Here is a 24,175-nt window from a genome sequence, read left to right on the forward strand (position 1 = left end):
ACCCCCACCTGCACAGAGAGCACATAGCACTTCCTTGTGGATGTCACATTGGGCAGGCCTTAATTGGCCTGTTCATGTAAAATGGCAGCGCACTCCTGACTGGGGACGCCGATCGGAGAGGCACACCTCTGTGCACCCGCTCCTAAACTTCCCCCCCAACGGGGGGAGAATTCTGCCCCCTGGTTTGCTGTCTGTGAAAATTCTTCAGCCTACCCTGCTTTATGACATCACTGTTGCTGGGTACCTGACTTGGCGTCACATTCAAATTAACAAGTGAAATGCATTCCACAGAGATTGCTAGATCTTTGTGGGCATCTTTCTTCAAGGTTAGCAGAGATGGCCACATAGAAACCATCAGGATTTTTTGTAAACCCTCTCTGGAGTATTGGTGTCAAAGTGACATCATACACATGCAGTGTACATTGTTTTAGATTCGAGGAGAGATTTGAAGGAGAGTTATTTATATAGAGATTTCTTTTGAAGAAAAATATATTCTGGAAATACACAGTGCACCCATCGGCTTCTGAACTAGAAAGTTAAGATTTCATTGTTCTCGAGAGAGATCCCATCTCACATGGTTAAGGTTCATAGTTACGTCAACCTATCTTTTTCCTTCAGGTGAACTGCAATGCATTTCCAGTGTTTTTTGTGTCTTTGTATCAGGGTTATTTGTATATAATGCACACCCTCAACAAATGCAAGTTGGTTGACTGCCTGTTTCAAATCAATGCATTTTGAGGTTGAATGAACAAAAAGAATGAAAGTTCAGCTTGGCAGGATTTAAAAATAAAACTAACATAATTCTTTCAATCCATTATATTTTAACAAAATAATTGAGTTGTTCTAGCATTCAGTAATTAACTTTTTTGATTTAAAGTGAGTCAACTAAAAAGACTAAAATCTACCGTGGGTTGCGGGTGTGTGGCAGGGTGGTTTGTGTGGGGAACATGCTTTCTTTCATTTATTAGGGACCTGCACATGGAACATTTGATTCAATAGTGGATTTAAATTTCCTGATAACTTAACTGCAGATTATGTCTTGGCAATGTGGGGTAATTACATCACTGGTAATCATTTTCTGTGAACATTCTAACATGTAGACAGGAAGTTCACCAAAGGCAGCTGTTTATTTTGCCAGCATAAAGTTATATTAGAAAGCAGTATGTTACAAATAATAGAGATTCAAGATTTGTAATGATTTCTACATTTCGTAGGAAGTCAAACATTGCAAGCAAGCAAATAAACTCCAGTAATATAGGGATTTACCTTGCCCATATTTGAAATTCTCCATGATTCTCAGTGGGCCCGATTGTTCCTCTTTGCACCATGGGCTACAGTTGCAGAAGCAGCATTAGGGGTTACATTATCCTGGCTTAATGTGCCAACGAGCAGGTGGAAGAGACAGATGGAAAAAAAAATGAAATTAAATAAGAAGCTGAAAAAAACAATAAGACTAGAAGAGAGATGAAAGAAGCAAAAGACATATGAAAGAAACCAGATGGAGTGAAATAACAAGGGAGTTAGAGGTAAGCAACAATATAAAATCACTCCAGGAGAGAGGAAAACAAATCTGGGGAATAGAAGAAGTAAATAAAGGTGAGGGCAAAAGAAACGTGATGTGGAAGCTTCGTTTCTTATAGACTGCACGTTTTCCTCATATTTCCATAGTCACTTTATCTTTTGTAGGCTTCTTAGATTTAATTGTTTTGGTGATTTTTTTCCCATTTTTTGGGTGATTTCTCACTCACAAAAGTACATGCTTAATCTTAAAAGAAATACAGGGGAAGAAACTAGGTTACAAACTATTATATCTTGCCCTGACTTAGGAACAGTGTAGATATCAAGGCCTAGGTGTTATAAATGCCTCACTATTCACTCTTCAGATTTCTAAGTTCACTGGAACTCCTCAGTTAGTTTATTACCTTATAATCATTCCCAGAATATTGATTGTTCTATTCTTAGCCAACTTAATACATTGTACTGAATGTGCAGTCTCAGAGTTTGGGGATATCACTTCAATCTACATCTGCAGGCTCTTAACATTTCCCATGAGGCCTGAGAACTTGTGCGTTCCAGTACACAGACATGACATCAGCTAGGCAAGTGAAGATAAAATAGTTCATAACTGATATGGACATGTGTACCTTAGACAGATCTGTTACCATAAAATGGGCCTGAAATACAACCTTAAAACACCGCAAAGCTGAACCACGACAAAAAAATTAACACGTACATTTCATTTACTTCTTTGAGGAAAATTCCATTATATCTTACAAAGCATTCAGCTGGGATTGCAAAACAGTCTGGCACATAAGATGCACTTCAATGACTATAGCCCTCTGTGATTGGTGAAATGATCCATAATTTTCCTTCATTTCTCCCAATCCTCAGGACTAGACATTACATAGAATAGCTAATTTAATTTAACAGCCTAATGTGTTATCTGATGCCTGCTGTAGCTCAACTAACTCGGGCAAACATATGGGAATAACTAGCATTGCTGTTCTTGGATTCTATCTTGAAACTATTCGATTAGAAGCTCAATAACTTAAGCTACCGAATGCCTGAGTAAATACGCAACATGTTAGCATTTTATTTATGGGGCATTGCTATAAGAGGAGGCTGAAAAGCTGAGAAATAGACAAAAACCTAGTGAGACATTCAGAGAGATGTGAGGTCATCTAATGACAATGAACTTGTTTATTTTACACCAACTTTATGTTGTGCTAAAATAGCACTCTGGTGTATGATATTTAATGGTGCACTGAGTTTAATACCAGCCCGGCCTCTATGGATGGAAGTTCTCCTACGAGGTTGTAAAAGATCTTTGTGAAATTTGGTTGGGCAGTCTTAATCCTTTTTCTGTTGAGAATGGAGCTATAGCAGAGTTGTCCAATACACGGCCTGTCGACCAGAGTCCAGGCCGCCAAGTCTCCATCCGACCCGCCAACCAGTGTTAAAAATACACATATGCACAATTACAAGTAAGTGGAAGTGACAGATTCGAATCACAGGGAGAAAGGCTGGCTGGCCGATTGCTGGGTGGGACTCTGGCACTGAGCTACAGCCAGGGAGTGGAGATCAACAGGATAGGTTTAGGAAGGTTGGTATGAAGTGTTGTGGAAAGCGGAAGATCAGAATCCTGAGCCGGGAAATGTCAGGATAGCTGCAGTGTGTTGGGGTATGTGTTGGAAGAAGATTGGAGCCTGGAGCTTGGAAAGATCAGGAAGGTTGGGGCAGGGGTAGGGTGGGGGAAGATGATCAGAGTCCGGAGACCAGAACCATGGAAGTCCAGGGAGGCTGGAGCAGCGGTGGTGGGAAGAAGATCAGAGTCTGAAACTGGGCAAGATCAGGGAACCTAAAAGGTGAGAAGGAATATTGGAATCCAGAGCCAGAAAAGATTGAGGAGATTGGAGCAATGATTTATTTGGAATGGAACCAATCACTATAGCAGAGGCTAGGGTCAGGGGAGATCAGAAGGGTCAGTGGTGATGTTGGGGGTTTGAAGATCCGGGATCTCATTGATGAAGTTCTAAGGGTTTGGGTTAGGGGAGTGGTGTCCAATCACTGGGGATGCTGAAGTCTGTATACTAAATACAGCCTCATTATAATATTTAAATTACCAACCCAGCTCCTACAAAGGTCTCATCTTCATTAAAACTGGAAGTGGGCTGGTTGGAAGCAGGTTGGGTCAGTATTCAGATTTTTAACATCACACCGAACCCAAACTCACCATTTTAGGAGGTTAAAATTCCCACCTTAGTGGGCTGGATTTTACCACCACCGCACCCCACCACCCAGGAAGGAAAGTTGGCCAGCAGCTGACTCACCTGGTAGAAGCCCACCCACAGCCACAAAGCACCGCTGAAGGGGTAAACTAGCTCACAGTGGGACTTCCACTCTTAAGTGGGCAGGAAGTCTCACACTCAAGAACGGCCATCCAGTAGCTCTGCTGCCTGCATCTTAACTTACTCTAAACCTCACTCATCCATCACCCCTGTGCTTGCTGACCTTCACTGGCTCTGCGCCTGGTAACACTTCAATTTAAAAATTTTCATCCTTGCGTTGAAAACCCTCCATAGCCTCAACACTCCCTTTCTGTGTAACCTCTTGTAACCCTGCAAACTTTCGAAATCCCTGCAATCCTCCAAATCCCATCTTTTAAGCATCCTTGATTTTAAATGCTCCACCATTGGCAGCTGTGCTTTCAGCTACCATGGTCTTAAGTTTTGGAATCCCCTTCCTAACACCTCTACCACTATATCCACCTTTTAAGATGCTGCTTAAACCCCTTTGATCAATGTTTTGGTGATCTGTCCTCATTTTCCCCACTGCAGCTTGGTGTGAAAAATGTTTTCATTGACCTCATTCTTGTTAAGCACTTTGGTACGTTTTACTATGTTAAAAGTACTATATAAATATAAAACATTGTTGTTGCCTATAAGAATGAAACCAGACTGCAGGCGGTGATATACATTTGTATAAAACTCATCTAAGTCAGGGGATGTATTTAACATACTATTGGGTTTACAAACAGTAAACTACAGCCTAGGTGGAACATTTGGTTTTGTTGATACTTAGGAGAGTTTTGTTCTGTAACAGACGGATTTGCTCTATGCTAAACTGTCTTTTCTTTCTTTTTCCTTCAGAAACTGATGGGAAAGCAGACAACATCTATAGAAAGCCCCCTGTCTACAGGCAGCACGGTACAGTTTGCTAATTTCATGCTTTATACCACTCTGCAGGATATTATAATACTAGGGTATCGTTCTGTGGACTGTCTATTAAACTAGCAATATCTGGCTTTTGGTTATCCTGGTTTAAGAGCTGTACCTTTTCATTGTGATATGTCCCTTAAATTGAAAAGAAGAAAATGCAGTTTAGTTCCTTCTACTTCATATTCATCAGATTGTATTTTAGTTTGGCGAGTTTTTTATTGAAAAACCAAGGTGGTGAGAGAAGCACCTTAGTCATAATGTAGGAGGCCACCTTAGTTCAAAGAAAGAGACAAGGAGACAAACCAAGGAGTTGTGGATAGATGATCCATGTCTGAGTTTTAAAATCACTGTAATTACACCACACTCTTTGTTCACAGAACCATGCATTCTTTAATTGTTTGCATACGAAAAATATTTCAACATGCAGAAGACACTAAATTGTCATCTGCAGCTCACTGCACAGTTGACCCTACACTTTTTTGTATTCTTTCACATGATATGGGCGTTGCTGGCTCTAGGCCAGCATTAATTACCCATCCCTAATTTTGCACTTTCATTTCACATTCCTTAATGTGATAAAGCACTGACAGCATAAACAGTGCACTATTTAGAGTATTCTTAGTGTTACAGATTGTTCTTCTCACTCCTGGAAATGGGTTTTGAATACTCGAAGCAACTCCATGAAGTGATGGGTTCATCGTTGACATTTATAGCCACATGTATTCTGTCTAATTTTTCTGAGTGCGTAAATGATTTCTTTAAATGCGCAGCCCCTTTCAATTTTTTTGCACAGCCACACATCATGGTAATTTAAAAGGGCTAATTTATGCACAGACTTTTCGGTAGCTATGTGATCATGCAGCTTAGAAAGAACATTGCTAACCACACACTGGCCTGAAATTTTAGACCGGCAGGCGGCGGGCCCAGGATCAGCCGGGGAACGGACCATCGATTGTGATCGGCCCCCAACTGCGATTTCATGCTGGCTGGCCAATTAACGGCCAGCCAGCGTGAAGCAAGAAGCTCAGCATGGGCACAGGCCTTTGCTGAGAGAAAGCTTCCTGAAGACAGAGCACTGCCTCAGGGAGCTGAATACCTGAAAAATCAAATATAAAGGTTTCAGAAGCTGAAAGAAAGTGTCCATTTATCATTGTAAAGCTTCTGAAAATTTAGCTGTTGAAAATGCTGTCCACAGAAATTTATTTCTATTTTATTTCATCATGGAAACCTCATCCTGCCCATGGATGAGATTTCATGAAAAATGCAACAGCTGCCTGGCTGATTCGCCCATCCGCCAACTGTAAGGTTGGATGGGCCACAAAGAATTGGAGTCAATTGCTCCGTTAGTGAAAAATTCCTAAGTTTAATTTTGGTGTTTATCTTGCTGCCTAGATAATATTGCCCTGTAATATCACATATAGGAATTATGTAATGCCGCTTTCATTCCCTCTAAGATGAAAAGATTAAAAATGTACAAATAAGAGCTGTGCATCCAGAACAATTTTGCTAAATAGATGCTGTAATAATTGGGTTTGACTGCGCGTAAATATTTTAGATCAAAATATATTGCTTTACGTAGGTATAATTAAAGTCCTGAAAAATGTGGCTAATTTTTGAAGTACATTTATGAGATTTAAATAACCTGTCTTTTCAAGTGTTTGGATGCATGTTTATATTTCAATATTTACCTTTAGTCTTTTAAATAAGCTTTACCTTATTCAATAAGTTGCTGGAAGCCAAGTAATTTGTGTAATTTTTAACAAGCTGCATTTTCATACAGAGTGTTCCATAACATATAAAGTAAGAAAGGATAAATTGCAAGCCAAGGTCTGGTAGACTTGTAACAGAAACTTATAAGTGATGGTAGCAGACGCATCTTTCACTGTGAATACACCTCTTAAAGTGCATCTGATCTTGTTATTCACCAATAACAATATGACAGGGAGAGACCTACACATTTGTCTCTCTTTTTTGCACTGCTGCTGGTCAGCGGTATAGACTGAAAATGAGGGGAGGGGACAGTGCCCCAGGATATGCGTGATGTAAAGATTATGACCCTGTACAAGAACAAGGGCGACCGCAGCAATGATAACTGTCGAGGCATCTCGCTGCTGAGCAACATGGGAAAAGCCGTTCTCAGACTGCAGATCCTGGCTGAACGTATCCAGCCCGAATCCTTCTGCCATTTTAGAACTGGAAGATCTGTAATTGACATGATCTTGTCAGTCTGGCAGCTGCAAGAAAAATGCCAGGAACAAAGGAGATCACTAAATATTGCCTTCATAGTTCTCACTACGTTATTCAATTATGTGAGCAGAGGCAGTCTTTTAAGCTGCTGGAGAAAATTGGCTGTCCACCAAAGATGCTCAACGTGATCTTCTCTTTCCATGACAACATTATGGGTAAAAACAAAAAAACTGCGGATGCTGGAAATCCAAAACAAAAACAGAGTTACCTGGAAAAACTCAGCAGGTCTGGCAGCATCGACGGAGAAGAAAAGAGTTGACGTTTCGAGTCCTCATGACCCTTCGACAGAACTTGAGTTCGAGTCCAAGAAAGAGTTGAAATATAAGCTGGTTTAAGGTGTGTCACACACCTTAAACCAGCTTATATTTCAACTCTTTCTTGGACTCGAACTCAAGTTCTGTCGAAGGGTCATGAGGACTCGAAACGTCAACTCTTTTCTTCTCCGTCGATGCTGCCAGACCTGCTGAGTTTTCCAACATTATGGGTAAGGTCAGCTATATGGGGCAGCATCAGAAATCTTTGAGATCTGCAGTGGGATCAACCAGAGTTGTGTCCTGACACCGATAATCTTTGGCATATGCTACTGTCTGTCATAAACCTTCAGGTCATCTACAGCAAGACCTGGGAGAGAAACCATGGGCCCTCGTGCTTCCTCTGTTTCCAGGCCCATTGATCACATTATGTAAGAGCTCATTTGTCATTTGCAAAATGTAACCTTTGTAATTTGGAGTCAAGAACCATCCTTCCACAAAAAAAGAGCCACGAACCATGGAATCTAAAAATTGGATTGCTACATTGAATAAATTATACGTACTTTGTATTTTCTGATTAACTATACAATAGTTTCAAAAGTGCACTTTTATTCATTAAACAATGGCCTGGGTTCCACTGCTTGGGTTCTATAAAACGATCCTGTAGCACAAACTATCTGCATGTATAAAAGGACAGCAGCAATTACCTGAGGATGGGCTATTCACTTCCTTAAAAAATAGAACTGTTTTTATTTAGTCTTAGTTTTGGGAACTATTCCAGTGAGGTCTTTCAAAATGGCAGGTTACGAATTAAAGTCCATATGATCACAATCAATGGTTACTTACCGGGATTTAGGAATTCAGGATCATTAAAATGCACTGTACAGTCTTGTCCAATTGATATTAAAAAAACAGCCATCACATCAAAATAACACCTCTGCCCACCACGCACATGCCCACAACAGCCCACCCCAGCGCTTGTGAGTGTTTGATTGATGGACAGCGCCACTGACCAATGGAAAGCCAAAACTTTGCATCAATCAAGCACAGCCCCCCTGCCCTTTCCACTACACTCTACCCTTCATGCCCACTTGTCACTAACAGAGGTAATAAGCGGGAAGTGGTAGGAATTAAGAGTTAACTTATTGCTTGGGCCTGGGCCCTGCCAAGGACATGGGCCCCAGTGTTCTGCATCTTGTGCACATCCCTCTCCCAGGCCTTGTTCTACAGAGAGTGTCTGCTTACATATCAGAGCTGATGGAAGGCTGTTCAGCCTTCAAGACAAAGTTGCATCAAGTCCTTATCAGAGATTTTCTCTACACTGACAATTCCACACTAGCATTCCATATCAAGGAACATCTTCAGGGGCAAATGGACAGACTCTCTCATGCTTGTAAAGATTTTGGTTTCATCATCAGTATCAGGAAGACGAACACCAAATGGTCCAAGACGTTGCCATACCGCCATCCATCAGCATCGACAATGTGATGTTGGAGGTTATTGATACCTAATTCACATACCTAGGCTCCAAAATCACCAGCAACCTATCATTTGATGCTGAAATCAACACACACATTACAAAAGCGCAACTGTTTTGTCCAAGCTGAGTAAGAGAGTGTGAAACAACAGCAACCTGACTGAGAACAACAAACTGTGAGTCTACCAAGCCTGTGTCCTCAGTGCACTTCTCTACAGTGCTGAGATCTGGACAACATATGCTAGGTAGGAGAAAATGCGGAATAGTTTCCACCTTTTCCGTCTCAGACTTATCCTTGGCATCTCTTGGCAGGACAAGATCATCAACTTTGAGATCATGCATGCTAATTCCATCATCATACACTCATTGCTAAGCCAGTGATGTCTGCACTGGCTTGGCCATATTCATCAACCTTCTGTACATGGGGCCATGACCTCCTTGGTATCCATACCTCTGCTACAAGGATATCTGCAAGCGAGATATGAAACCGGTGGACGCTGACAACTGGGAGACAGTCACCGATGGCCACAATCTCAACAGGCTGACTGTTTGGAAGGGCATTAGAAAAGGTGAGCAGAAGCAAAACACTCATCTGGCCAAGAAGAGGGCCAAGCGGAAACAGAAGCCAGTGAATTGTGTACCTTCTCAGCCCACTGCCTTCCTCTGCAGCAAATTCAACAGAGGCTGATATGCCCGGGTGGGGTTCTGCTATGCACAGAGTCGACCAGCACAGCGCAAACCAGGAAAGAAGGCTGCCACTAGTAATAACAATTTGAACTGAAAAAAATGTAAATAATTTCACCTATCATTTTCTGATGTGTTCCTTGGTAAACATCAATACAAAACACTCATTAAGTATTCTAGCCTTGCCCTGTGCCTCTAAGCATATATCACCTTCTTTGTCCCTATTGGGCCTCACCCTGCCTCTTACCACCCGTTTACTATTTATTTGCCAGTAGAAGATTGTTGGGTTCCCTTTTATGTTAACTGCCATTCTATTCTTATATTCTCTCTTTGCCAATCTTATTTCCTCTTTATTTCTGCTCTCAACTTAATGCATTTGTTCTGGATCTTACTTGAAGAATTCACCTGGCATACATCAACTTTTTTTTTGTTTCAACATATTCTCCATCTCCCTTGTAATCCAAGGAACCCTGGCTTTGGTTCAAATTCAATTTCACCTCCATATTTTTTACAAGATGTCTTTGTCCTATTAAAGTGTGCTTGAACATCCTGGAATTGAATTCTAGTTCCCAGTCAAGAATGGATCTATAGGGGTAAGAATTGGATTTCACTCTCCTTGTTTTAAAGGCATTAAAAGGTCAAGGTGGGCCAGTTTTGGGGAGGAATTTCCTGTATCCGATCTACACCAGGAATCTATTGGCTATACTGGTATCAACAGCTGCCTGTAATGCTGACCAAAACATGTGTAAGGTCCCTTACATATGTAAATAAGGGGCTTAATGCCTCTTTCAAGACCCTGCACTAAACTGCTGAGCAAATACCAAAGCAGGTTTGGGCTTTCTGGTTGGATGCAAGGAGATGATTATGCACCTGGAATGGGCCATAACCCATTTTTAGCCCATTGTCCAGCTTTAAGCCCTGACCATTTAGTTTTAGTCTTCTGGTTGAAACCCCAATAAGCAATCAGTGATTAGCTCAAACTACCTAGTGATTATTTGTTAGTAATTATTAAAAGAACAGAGCTTAAAAATTAATTGGACAGTTAAATAGCCTGTATTATTACCTTCCTGTTCATGGCAGAATAATCAAAGTGCATTTAGTGTTCTTGTGTGTTTATTATGATAGATCATTTAAATCCAGAAACATTTTTTTTATTTCAATGATTTCCATGAAAGAACTTCGAGGCACAGCAATCACATTCTGAATGTATCCTGTTTTTCATTGTTTATCAATACCAAGTGTGAAATAATCAATTTAATATCAACAACTTAGGATGCTTATTGATGATGCTGTTCATCATCTCACTACTTCAAATGTTGGGCCAAATTTGCTATAAAAGTAACACTGACGCTAACGGCGCTTAGTCTTATTTATGTCCAAATTGAACAGCAACTTCCAGCAACCACATATGCACAGTTACATGCAAAAATCCATAAGTTTCTGTCCGAGATGCCCCGCTCCTCCAATGCCCTTCCTTCCGTAAGTGACATCTGATCGCCTTGACTCACCATTCAAACATATTGAATGACATGAAGTTACTGAATTCTTTTCTAGATACAGACTAAACTTAACAGAAGAGTTGGATTTTATGGAGGAGTTGGGGGTCTGGACTACTGGCTAGAGTGCGGCGCAAAACCCACAATGCCTCCTCCAGGAAGGCCTGCTTGTATTAAGCGCCACTCAGACAATTAACAGGCCACTGGCGGGCCCGAAATCACCTAGCAAGCCATTCGGTTCATGGGCAATTTGGGATGGAGAGTGGATGGGCAACAAATGCTGGCCTTGTCAGTGATGCCCATGTCTCATGAAAGATTTTTAAAAATCAAGGACTCCAGGGGTGGAAGTTCCACCTACCAAGAGCTGCTGGCCAATCAGTGGTCGGCAGCTATTTTAAGTGGCAGTGCACTGGCGAGGCTATGGCTGCTGCCAGAAGGGTGCTTACCGGAGGCCCGGGATCAGGGAGAGATCCAGGCCTCAGGTAACTAATAAGGGGAGGAGTTTCGTGGGTGGGGTTCACAGGGAGAAGGGCGTAGAGGCGTCAGCCACATGGACAGGGGAGTAGCTGTCAGCATTGCCCCCAATGTTGCATCCCCCGATCAGGAACTGAGTGCTTTTGAAAGAGAAACCCACCCCCTGCCACCCCCTGGGCTCGGAAGACCACAAACAGGCTCTTCAGTCTTACCTATCGTACACGCTGCACATTGAGAGGCCCGCCCAGCACTGGGTTAGCACCAGCACAAACAGAACAAGGTGCTTAAGAGGTCATTAATTGCCCACTTGAGAGCTTAATTGGTGGTGGGGTAGGAAGCCCAACTATGTGCCTTCCCACCCTGACTTAATTCTGATGGAGGTGAGAAAGTGGAGGGGTTCAGAAACACCACCATCCTACCTAATTAAATGTTCTTCCCATTTCCAGACATGCCACAAGCGAAGCCATAAAATTCCATCCTTAGGGTTTGGCCATTCCAGTTGAAGTGTGCTACAAATAAGTCTTGCTTATTACTAAACAACCTCTCTGGCACTGAAAACTAACTTTTATTGTTGTGGAGTCTCACTCCATCAGCTTTTAACTAAAATTAAAGTAATTTTGCTTTTTCCTCTGCCTCTCTTTTCTCTCTCTTTTAATTTAATCTTTCTTTCCCTCTTTATTTTGCTTTCCAGACCAGACTTGACAATAAATTCACTGTTCTGACATGGAGTTGAATCCAAATATCAGCCATGATCATACTGAATGGCAAAGCAGGCTTGGTGGAATGTATGGTCTTCTCATGCTCCAATTTCTTGGGGAGAATTTTCTCCCAGTCGTGGGGGCTGTGCAGGAACGGACGCTGGTGGGGGTGCAACCAATCAGGGTGGTACCACCATTTTACATGGGCGGACCAATTAAGGCTCGCCCAGCGTGACACACGCCCAGAAACACTCAGTGCTCCCTGTGCGGGCGAGGGGAGGAGGCTGAGTCAGGTCCTGCGCTCTTTCATTTCATGCATAGAGCTGCCTCAGGGAGATTAGTTTGATTATGAAAAATTTAAATAAAGAAAAAAACAATAATTCAGACATGTCCCCTCATGTGACAGTGTCACATGAGCTGGGACTTGTCAATGAATTTTAATAAAAATTTTAATTCAATTTATAAACGCATCATGAAACCTCATCCCACCCGTGGATGAGGTTTCATGATAAATGCGAAGGCTGCCTGGGCTCTTCGCCTGCCCGCCAACCTTAAAGTTCAATGGGCAACCCAGACAACCAGCTTAGTTAGATTATTAACAGCCTTAATAGGCCTTTGACAGTTCGGCGGGCATGCAGCCAACTCTGGTGCATGCCCACCAAACTGAAGATCTGAATGACACGTGGTGACGTTGGGACGCACGCCTGACGTCACCACATGTCATTTTATGCATCAGTGAGCGAGACCCACCCATGCACACCGACCAGAAGATTCAGGCTTTTATGTTCTTAAGTTATATTCTTATTTCCTGATTCTAACTCTGCGTTGCTCATTAACGGCTCTTCAGCTTGATTGGTCAATAAGATACACAGTTACTTGCCTAATTCACATAGATCCAGATGCTCTGTAGAGGGCACCTCGCTTTTTTGGATGGTTGGCTGATCTCAACTTACCATTCAAAAACCTTTGCTGAGAAACTCTATGGACAAGTACAAGTCTGACAAATGGAACCCCACTCATCTGCCACTCAGCAAATTTCAGCTGATTGATATGGTACTTGTAATTGTTTTGAGATTTTCAGGTGGTTTGCATACTGCATAGACAGTAAATTATAATGCATTTTGTCATGGTCACGGATCATAGCCCCAGATTACTTACAGACATGTTGAACTTTTAAGTAAGACTTTTTTTTTAAAAAAAGGACATGCAAGCAAATGCTGGCCGAGACTGTAAAGTAACCATTTCCTGGAAAATTCCTATGTGAATTACACTTGACTAATTAGTCCAGAGAATGGAATGTCACACCTAAAAAGATATCAAGGCCTACTTCAGATGGCGACACTTCAAAGGAAAAGATGCAATGCAGAAACTGAACTGTAATGTCCTATGGTTGCAGAGATAATGAAGGCTGATTACCATCTCAGCAGGAACCATATCCTTTGAATTATATCCCAGAACATGATGTGGACATGATGTGAGTTGAAAAGAAAGCAGATCTGGGCGAAAGACATGTTTGTTCTTTCCCTTCCAGGAATACACAAGAAAAGGGGTTAAAAGTCAACTGGAACTCTGGACTCGGTGTGCCAATTTTGGTGTTCCAGGCCTGGTGTGCAAGGGTATACTGTGAAGGTCACATCTGAAGAACATTAACTAAGCATCCCTGCGCTTGCAGGTAAAAAAAGTCCTCTCTCACTCTCTCTCTCTCTCTCTCTCTCTGATTGCTGGAAGCAACTCACAAGTCAGCAAAACCACAGTTGAAAGGGAAACAGGACAACTTCTTTCAGCGAACCTGCAGAACCTCCAAACCAACTACTCAACTGCCCAAAGTCAATTCTACCGGAATCATCCACAATGTTTCATCATCTACTCCTCACGGTCCAGCCAAAGACTGATTCATATATTCTTTTAGCTTTTTATTTCTGGATTCACTTCTCATTTCTAATCTGTGTGTATGTGTTTTGTGTTTTTATTTTTTTTTCTCGTGTTTTAATAACTAATAAAATCACTCTTTCTTTAACTTGAGACAGCCTGGTTAAATCGGCTCCTCTTAAAACATAAACCATTTGGACTGGGAAAATGTATCCATGAGGGAAGGGACCTTTTTAAATTGACCTTGTTGTAACCAACCAAGGGGGTTGAATAAAGAAGGGGAACCAGTTCATCCACCCTTCTCCTGGGAGCATAACAATTTGGGATACCTCGTCTGGGATCATAGCAAATTGGGGAAACCTTGCCCAGGGACCAGTTGTAACAATTTCAGACAGCCCTCAGTCAGTAGTTGTGCTCAGAATTAGTGATCAGGTTGTTTTACATGTAGGATTTCATCATACCTAAGTCTAGGCCTTTGCTTCTAGTTATGCCAAATCTAGGCTGTCTGGCTTCTTGTCAGAGATGTAAATGCTAACCGTAACAGAAAACCCATGCCTGCAGAAGAGAGTAGAATCAATGACAGGATTTCATGCAATTAAAAATCAATCCGAAGGAAAAACTCAGCATTCTTGCCATATTAGTGTCATTTGTATAAAGATTTTCTCAGGAAACAAATCTAGTACAAGGACATTTAGAAAAGAAGTACACCATACATAGATACAATATAAACAGTAATGAACTTAGTCTTATGGCCTCAGAATCACAAGGTAGAATGTAATACTTACCGAGGGATTAGAGAAAGAAGTGGGCAGGGGTGCTGAATAAGACAGGAAGTGAAGTTTCAAATTCCCGATGTCAGGATAAAAGCACTGAATTCCCCTGGCAGCGGGTTGGAAGTGAGATGGCAGTGCCGGCAGCACACGTTGGGTAACTAATTGTAATGGATTTGCATGCAGTGAATACTCATTCAGTGAAATTTTATGGCCTCATGGTATGTTTGAAGGCGAAAAGAGCATCTAATTAGGTGGAATGGTGACATGCCTGAAGTCCTTCAACTTCCTGCCTCTGCCGGAATTAAGTCCGGGGCAGGAAGGCCCATGAATGGACTTGCCACCCTGCCAATTGAGGCCCTTAAATGGGCAATTAATGGTGGGGTCCCTCGATTAAAGGCATTCAGTGTCTGATCCCAGGTAGGTGTCATTCCGGCGGCAGCCCTGGCCTCCCCAGTGGGACTGTTGTTCAAAAGAGGTACCAGCCTCTGATTGGCTGGCAGCTCTCTGCATCAGGATTTCCGCCCCCAAGTCCTTGATCCTGGGAAAGACCCGCCGCTGGCTACACAAGTGCCTGAATGGCACTTAATACCAGCAGGCCTTCCTGGAGGAGGCAACACCTGTCTCTCGCCAGCTCTCCAGCCATCAGGCAAGATCCCCGACACCCCCATAAAAGCTAGTGCATTAAAACACAAGAATTTGCAATTAACTGTAACCTTTGCAATTAACTTGAAGGCATACAGGGAACACAACCGGTTAGAGCTGGTATGGAGCAGGTGAGGCAAAGATTAAAGCTGAGTGAGTTGCTGCTGTCTGCCATTATTTGGAGAATTTACTGGAAGAGGAGAGGGAAGGCTGAGAAGCATTGCAGAGCTGGTCAAGACTGATCGAGCAAAGGTTGATGGTGACCAAGAGAGGGTTAAGGATGATCGAGGAAGCTCAATGGTGATCGAGGGAAGGTAGCTGGTTACTGAGGGAGGGTTGAGGATGAACGAGGGAAGGTCAAGGGTGACCGAGGGACATTGAGAGCAAGACCAGGCTGCGGTCAAAGAAGAAGTGTGATCAGCATTTGTCCACAGATCCAAGATTTGTTTGAGGAGCAGGTCAACTGTGGAGACATAACTTCACCTTGCTTCTGCCCTCTGTTCATTTTCTGGTGGCAAAATGGGCCTCATCCACCCAGTGTTCCTGGAGCCTTAGTGGAGGAGGATGATGCAGAGAAAGGATGATATTGGGCCAGGTGCATTAGGAACTAGAAGACCAACCATGGGCGGCACCAAATGCTAAGACTGGTCTGGATGGAGGCAACCAGGGGCCAGTGCGACAGTGAGCTATGGCTTGATCTAAAGTCCACCACATTCGTCTAAACTACTCGTAAATGACTGAGAAGCAATGCCCAAAATGGCTGTGGATGTCTAGTGGGGGGTGGTCACTAGAATAAAAACAGAAAGTGCTGGAAATACGCAGCCAGTCTGGCAACCTGTGGAGAGAGAAACAGAGTTGATGATTTGAGTTGAATATGACTTGAAGAGACATATTTGACTTGAAATGTTATCTGTTTGTCTCTCCACAGGTGCTGCCAGACCTATTGAGTATTTCCAGCATTTTCTGTTTCTATTTCAGATTTCCAGTATTCTCAGTATTTTGCTTTTATTTGAGGCAGTCACTAACCTCTGTGCTCTCCCACAGGATGACCTGTGACCCTTGGACTGGGAAGGAGCCTAATGCCTGTGGCATTAAAGATGACTGCGACATTGAACCTCTTCGTTAGCATCTCCTTTCCAGTGTCCAAGGGGGACATGCCAGGCATCTCGCAGGCAGCTGCATCAGAGAGGTCACCGGTATGCTACTTAAAAGATCAGTAGAGTTTGCACAGGCAGAGAACCAAGCCACAAAATCAGAAGGCTTCTGTATCATCACAGGTGCAGATCGAGTTATCGACTGTACGCGTGTGGTAATCAGAGCTACCTGGAACCAGCCTACAACCTTCATAAAGGTTCCCTACTGAATAAGTGTGAAGTTGGTCTGCGACTACCGGAAACGTATGCTCCAGGTGTGTGCTTGGTTCCCAGGGTGCTCTCACGATTCATACCCACTTTGTGACTCACAGGTGCCACAGCTCTTCAAGGCCTCCTCACACCTGCAGAGATGGATCCTGAGTGAGGGCTATCCACTAAACACCTGGCTGATGACACCAGTCAGAAACCCTTGACCCCCCCAACCAAGGAGTAGTATATTGCTTCCCATAGTTTCCACAAGGGCTACAATAGAGTAGGCCATTGGAATGCTGAAAAAGATGTTCCAATACCTGGACCACCCTGGCAGAACACTACAATATGTACCTCAAAGGGTCTCAAGGCTATTGTAGTCTGGTGTGCTCAGCACAACCTCATGCAGCAGAGAGGGAGGACTTGCCAGCCTCAGAGATAGAGGAGCCATACTCCTCATCAGATGAGGGTGATGGGGAAGATGCATTGGAGCAAGAGAATCTGCATGTTGGGGCCTCAGGATCAGATGCCAGGGCCATGAGGAAGGTCCATAAGTCCTTCATTCTGAACAGCAAGCATGATGTTAAGATTCCATGTTAAGTTCGAAAATTACATATTCCGATCGCAAACAAAAATCTTAAACTTAAACAAAGGTAATTACATAGGCACGAGGGGAGAAGTGGCTAAAGTTACTTGGGTAAATAGACTAAAAGTTATGGAGGTAAATGAACAGTGGGAAACGTTTAAAAGAAACAATTCAAAATGTTCAACAGAAATACATTCTATTGAAAAACACAAACTCAGCAAGAAAGACCCATCCATAGCTCACTCAGGAAGTTAAGGATAGTTTAGATGAAAAGAAATGGCTTACAATGTTGAAAAAAGCAGGAGCAAGTTTGAGTATTGGGAGTGCTTTAGAAACCAGCAAAGGACTACTAAAAAGTTGATAGAAAGGGAAAAAATAGCATATGACAGTAAACTAGCCAGAAATATAGGTCTAGATTTTCCACTCCTGACAGAGGTGGGGTTCATGGCTGGCAGGGGCAGACAATATGTCGGGAGCTGAAAGATCGGTTTCCTGACAACGTTAAACAATGGAGGGAACTTTTGGCCCCAACCATCATGGTGTGTAGCCATTCCCGCCAGAGGTCGTCAGGAAGCCATTTTGCATCTCACAGACAAGGATTCAAATGAAAACCTGACCGGAATTCCCAGCACCCCACCCCACCCCACTGTCCAATGGACAGGATTTCACGCCGGTCAAGAGAACATCTGGACCACCCTGGTGTACACAGATCAGGACTTACCTGGATGGACACCTGGCACATCAAGTGGAGCCTGGAGTCGATGTTGAAGATAGAGAGTTGGCATAAGCAAGGCTTTTTCAAGTTGGCAGGCAGTGAATAGTGGAATGCAGCAAGGATCAGTGCAGAGGTCTTGGCTATTTACAGTCTATATTAATGACTTAGATGAAAAGACAGAGAGAAATGTATATAAGTTTGCTGCTGATATCAAGCTAGCTGGAAAAGTAAGCTGTGGGGAGGACACAGAGGGGCTGCAGGAATATAAACAGGCTAGGTGAGTGAGGAAGTATGAATTTATTCACTATGGTCCTAAGAATAAAAATACAGAATATTTTTTAAAAAGTGGGAAACTTGTAAATATTGATGTCCAAAGAGACTTGGCTGTGTTCGTACAAGGAACGCAGAAAGTTAGCATGCAGTGCAACAAGCAATTAGGAAGGCAAATGGCATGTTGGTCCTTTTTGCAAGGGGATCAGAGTATAAGAATAAAGAGATCTTGCTACAGTTGTACAGGGTTTTGGTGAGACCACATCTGGAGTAGTGTGTGCAATTTTGGTTCCACATATTGAAGAAAGAAGACACTTGCATTGGAGGCAGTATAACAAAGGTTCACTAAATTAGTCCCTGGGATGGGGGGGTTGTCATACGCTGAGAGCCTGAGTAAATTGGGCTTATATTCTCTGGAGTTTAGAAGAATGAGAGGCGATCTCATTGAAGCCTACAAAATTCTGAAGGGGCTTGATAGGATGCTGAGAGATTGTTCCTGCTGGTCAGGGAATCTAAAACACCAGTGCACAGATTCAGGATAAGGGGCCCATCATTTAGAACTGAGATGAGGAGAATTTGCTTCACAAAAAGAGTTGTGAATCTTTAGATTTCTCTACCCCTGAGGATTGTGGATGCTCCATTGTTGAATACATTTAAGATTGGGACAGAGAGGTTTTTAGTCTCTCAAGGATTTAAGGGACATGGGGAGCGGCTGGGAAATGGAGTTGAAGCTCAAGATAAACCACGAATATATTGAATGATGGAGCCATATGGTCTACTCCTGCTGTTATTTGTTGTGTTCTTGATGTCTTTGAAAACCAATGGGTGCCTAGTTCTTACACCCACGTGATCTCTGCATCTCTCCCTGACTTCAAATCGTCAATGAATGTAGACAAACCACTCTATTCCTGCCATCCCAATCACTAATTTGTCAATACTTACCCTTCACTCATACAGGGTTGCCACTTATCATGCAAGTGATCACCTTGCTAATCAGGTCCCACCAACAAAACCATCCACCACACATGAATAAATTGAACAAAAATATTGAATCATTCACAAACCATACTGTGCACATAAAGTAATCTGATGCTGTAATACCAGTACCACTTTGGTATGATACAAGCTTTTATCTTTACACTGACGGTCAGTACAATGCGGTCCTGACATCAGCAACTGAGGTGCAAGCAGGCTGCTGAGTTCAATGCCCCATTGCCTGAGATGACCTTGGCAGCTGCTGTCTGGTTGTCCGAGGTTCGGAGGGGTCCCTCATGCTGAAGGTCTCCTGAACAGATGCGGGTACATCCTCCTGAGCCTTGCCTAGTGGAGGCATTGGGCTCACTTGCAGAGGGGCTGAGGAGCAGCTGCTGGTCCTTGGAATGCCATGAGAGGAAACTCCCAAAGTGGCTTGCTGGTGCTCCTCCTCCCTCTCTGTGTATGGCAGCATTTCCCTAAATACCTGAGGAGAGGGACACCTGGAAGGAAGCCCAAGTGCCTCGTCCCCCTCAAGCCTGGCCATGGCTGCATAGAGCCCATTGCCAGAACAACAGCATGCAAGTCCGAGTGCATATCTGGCAGACAATGACTGGTCTGTTGAACCTGGCTCTCCATGGCAGTCACCATACTCTCCATGAAGGAAGCCAAGTGCTTGCCCACCTGAGTCATGGCCGAACACATAGCCCAGATGGAGCCTTTCATCATCCACAACTGTCTACGGTGTTCCCTTGCCTGCCTCTGCACCCCTAAAAGATTTCTTGTGGCCGTCACCAGGGAGCATCATATAGAACAAAGCAGCTTGATTGGCACCCCATCAACCACCTTAAACATTCACTTCCTCCAACACTGATGCACATTGGCAGCAGCAGTCTATGAGATGCATTGCAGCAACTCACCAACTCACCTTTGACGCACCTTCCAAAACTGCGACCTCAACTTCTAGAAGTCAAGGGCAGCAGATGCATGGGAACAACACCATCTGAAAATTTCCCTCCAAACCACACACCATCCTGACTTGGAACTATATTGCCGTTCCTTCACTGTTGCTGGGTCAAAATGTTGGAACTCCCTTCTTAACAGTACTGTGAGTTTACCTACACCACATCAACTATAGTGGTTCAAAAAGGCAGCTCACCACCACCTTCTTAAGAGCAACTAGGGATGGGCAATAAACACTGGCCCAGTCAGTGAAGCCCACATCCCGTGAATAAATTTTTAAAATTTGCATTTTCGCTTAAGAAGCAGAGCTAGAGAGAAACAGTCTTGGCAATAAATGCTGGCTTAACCAGCGATGACCCCATCTTGTAAACAATTAAATTTAAGAAGCCTGGGGCTCAGAATGGGCCTGCCCTCTAACAGCCCTCTGATTGACTGCATCCTTGACTGTCATGGCCTTCATCAGCTGCCTCTGGCGTGTCTGTGATGTGCTCACCAGATTGTGACCCCCCCCAACTCTAACCATGATCGCATTCCCACCAAGTTAACTGTATCTGTGCTGGTGGAGGGTAAAGAGGAAAGATGTAACAGTGCACTTTCTGAGGCTTTGACAGCCTCCTCCTGTGGACAGCAAGCTCCTGGACGATGGAGCAAGCTGTCCCTCCAGGATGTGAGGACCAGCATTAGAGAAGAGAAAGAATTAGGTTCACATTATTCACAATCCCTCTTCCCATCTCTCTCTGATGCATGTCTCCTTTCTGCCCAGTGGTGAACACCAGCTCTCAGTCTCTTCTCTCTGTACATCTGCTTTGCTGTATGTGATCACCCAGCCACACTGCTCTCCAGTCAACTCTACTACACATGTGAGATGAGATCTAGGCATCACTGGCAAGGCCAGCATTTAGTTGCCCATCCCTAACTGCCCTTGAACTGACCTTGTGAGGTCATTCAGAGGGCAGTTAAGAGTTGCTGTAGGTTTGGAGTCATATGTAGGCCAGACCAGTAAGAGCAGCAGATTTCTTTCCCTAAAAGAAATTAGTGAACCAGATGGGTTTTTACGACAATCGAAGATAGTTCCATGATCATTATATTCTATGTTTATTATCTGAATTCACATTCCACCAGCTGCAGTAGGATTTGAACCTACGTCCTCAGAGCATCAGCCTGGGCCCCTGGATTACTAGCCCAGCAACATTACCACTACACCACCATCTCTCCTAATGTTAGGTACTCCTCTGCCTGTCTTTGCCCATTACACGGCATTATGTGCAACTTTCTCCTGCAGGCAGAAGGGGAGAACGAGATTGAACTTAATAGACACCGAGCCCCCGTCTCAGCAAGCATCTCTCTGACAGGCCATGGGGCCACCCAGGTAAGCAGTCCATAATCCCATAACCCCAGTCTCATTCCACTTGTACAACCATGGAAGTATGAGTTGGAAATTCTGGCCAATGTACAATTCAGGCCTTATGATGCATATGCATTCCACTGCTCCTGACTAAGACACATTGCTTGTTGCCCTCATGAGAGCCACATTGATCTGATGCCACTATTGTACTCACCCTGGCAGTGCGGAGTAGGTTGTTGACTTTTTTCCTGCATTGGGCACCGGTGCGCCTGTGGACGCCATGGCTGCTAACCTCCATTGCAATCTCCATCCAGGCTTCCTTGCTCAGACCAGACAGTCTGCTGATGCTGTTGGTTGAGAAGAACATCTTACACTGTTCCTAGACAGCTTGTAGAAGAACCCACAGGGGGCATCACTGAACCATAGGCTCAGATATCGTCCGATTTGAGACATTTGCTGGACAACAGCTGAGGTCAAGCTGATGCTCCTAGGTTTCGTATCAGCCATTGCCACACTAATGTTGCTGACTTGGTGCACTCAGTCAATGTCCGGGTGCCACTTAAAAATGTTGCCTGGAGAAGGGAACATTGGGTAAGGTGCAAGTGGGCTTTTGGTTTGCTAGCACACATTTTTTACTCAGCGATAAATGTTAAAATTACCCCCATTGTGTTTCTGGTGAACAATCTGGTTGGTTTTACTTTTCATCTCCCTACCACAGGAATGTTGAAATTAATTGTGACACACCACCAATACCCCACCAACTTGCACAGACAAGAGATTGAACCTGAAACTTATCACTCTGGTCCATATCACTCTGTGCCATACATTTCTAAAAAGATAGGGGATTCCGCCAGTCTTTATGATCTGTGAAATATTAAAACTAGTGTTTCATAGAAAATGTTAAACAATTTCACAAAAATCACTGTCTTTATCTGGTCTCTGTCAGAACCATTTACAATTATTATTTTCGAGAATCTCAATATTGCATTGTGGTGGTATGTGCCATTTATTAAATAGTTTCAGTTAGCTTTTCTTCAGCAATTTCAATATTTTTGCAACAATGGAAATGTTACTTTTTTAAGCCTTTTGTTCAATCTGACAGCAGCACAAAAATATCTAATGTGCTCCTTTTAAAGAGATGTTAGTAACGTATCTCAACTTAATGGAAGTGAATGGGGAGAAAAGTGCAATCCAACAATTAATGTTCACTTCTACTGTTGCTTTGCAATAATTGTCATGGTTGGGCAAGCCTAAAGTGTGTTCTAGTTTTTCAGCATCATATCTTTTTAAATGGGAATATTACTTTCAAATCAATTGTCATTTGAATTCACTTCATAATGTATTTTTCTCCTGTTGAACTATTCTTTTGTTAACATTGTGTGGCCTCAAGATATTACACATATCAGCTTTAGCCATCATCAAGACAATTGTTTGGACAAATTGGTTATGACAGCAGTTTTTAAGCAATGACAAACTGACTCAAACTCAGCTGCAAAATGTTCACTTATTGTGGTTTACAAGGAGCTTTGCTCTGTTTTAATCAATGCATTAGTTTGTGTGTGTACTTGTAAATCACCCATGGCAGTATTCATATCAAGAATAGTCTACTTTATAATGTAGGCCTGCCCAAGCCTCAGCAGAAAACAACTCTCTCACTCACGGTAGAGTCCTAACAATGTTTCCGTCCCCTCTGTTTCCTCTTCCCAGATCAACAATGTCACTCTCTTTTGTCCCTCAAAATGATTTTATGTCTTTTTCAAATTCTTCTCCTTCTGTCTAAGGATTGTGCTCTGCATAGTGCATGATAGAGCTACCCTCTTATCCTTATTCACTCTCTCCAACTCGATAGGATCTTATACACCCACAAATGAGATCATGATTGATCATAAACTTTGAGGACTCAAAGGGCAGAACTTTCCCAGGTATTTGGAGGAGAGTTTGGGAGCAAGTGGAAGTCTCGGCAAGGGATATTAGGTCGGGATCCTGATGTGATCCCACCTTCTTTTGGCTTTTTCTGGGGTGGCTTGTGAGTCCAATGAGGAACTCCTGTGTATCTGGTGGGAAGCCAATTGTGGTAATTTAAAAGGCATTAAAAGCATGAAATCCATCTTTACCAACGACACATGGGTTACACATGGGCCAGAATTTTACCAACCCGGGGAGCAGATTAGCAGGAAGGGGCGCCGAAAATTTGAAAGCCATGGCAGTGGTGCCATCTCTGCCACCTACCCACCAAGCCCACACCCACTGCGATTTTACCACTGCTTCAGGAAGCTTCAGGTGGCCCACTGGTCTGTGGGCTGATTGAGGCCATTAAGTGGCCAATTAATGGTCAATCTAAAGACCTGCTCCTGCTGCTGGGATTTCACCTACGACAAATTGAGTATACGGAAGTGTGGCGTATACTGTACTGGCCTGAAGGAGTTAGCCTAGGACCCTTCATTCCTCAGTCTTGTTTGCATTGAGTTCAGAGCTATAAACATAGAACATACTTTGTACAGTCATTCCAACAATCTAAAGGGCAAGAAATCCATCAGGGTGGCCAATTTTGAACGGTAGATGCCCCAGAATCTTAAGGGGGAGAGATAGAAGGTTCATGAGTAGGAAGAAGCATCATTATTAAGCTGCAGGAAATTTTTTGTAGCACCAACA

General features: G+C 43.2%; 1 protein-coding gene across 1 annotated transcript in view; it reads left to right on the plus strand.

The window, feature by feature from the left end:
- Positions 1 to 24,175, plus strand: part of ablim2 (actin binding LIM protein family, member 2) — a 502,624-nt gene that overhangs the window by 363,851 nt on the left and 114,598 nt on the right. Inside the window, exon 13 of the mRNA XM_041204527.1 lies at positions 4,650 to 4,706. Coding sequence (XP_041060461.1) covers positions 4,650 to 4,706 — 57 coding nt within the window. The remainder of the gene's footprint in view (positions 1 to 4,649; positions 4,707 to 24,175) is intronic.

The sequence above is a fragment of the Carcharodon carcharias genome, chromosome 1 (genome assembly GCF_017639515.1).
Source record: "Carcharodon carcharias isolate sCarCar2 chromosome 1, sCarCar2.pri, whole genome shotgun sequence".
Classification (NCBI taxonomy): domain Eukaryota; kingdom Metazoa; phylum Chordata; class Chondrichthyes; order Lamniformes; family Lamnidae; genus Carcharodon; species Carcharodon carcharias.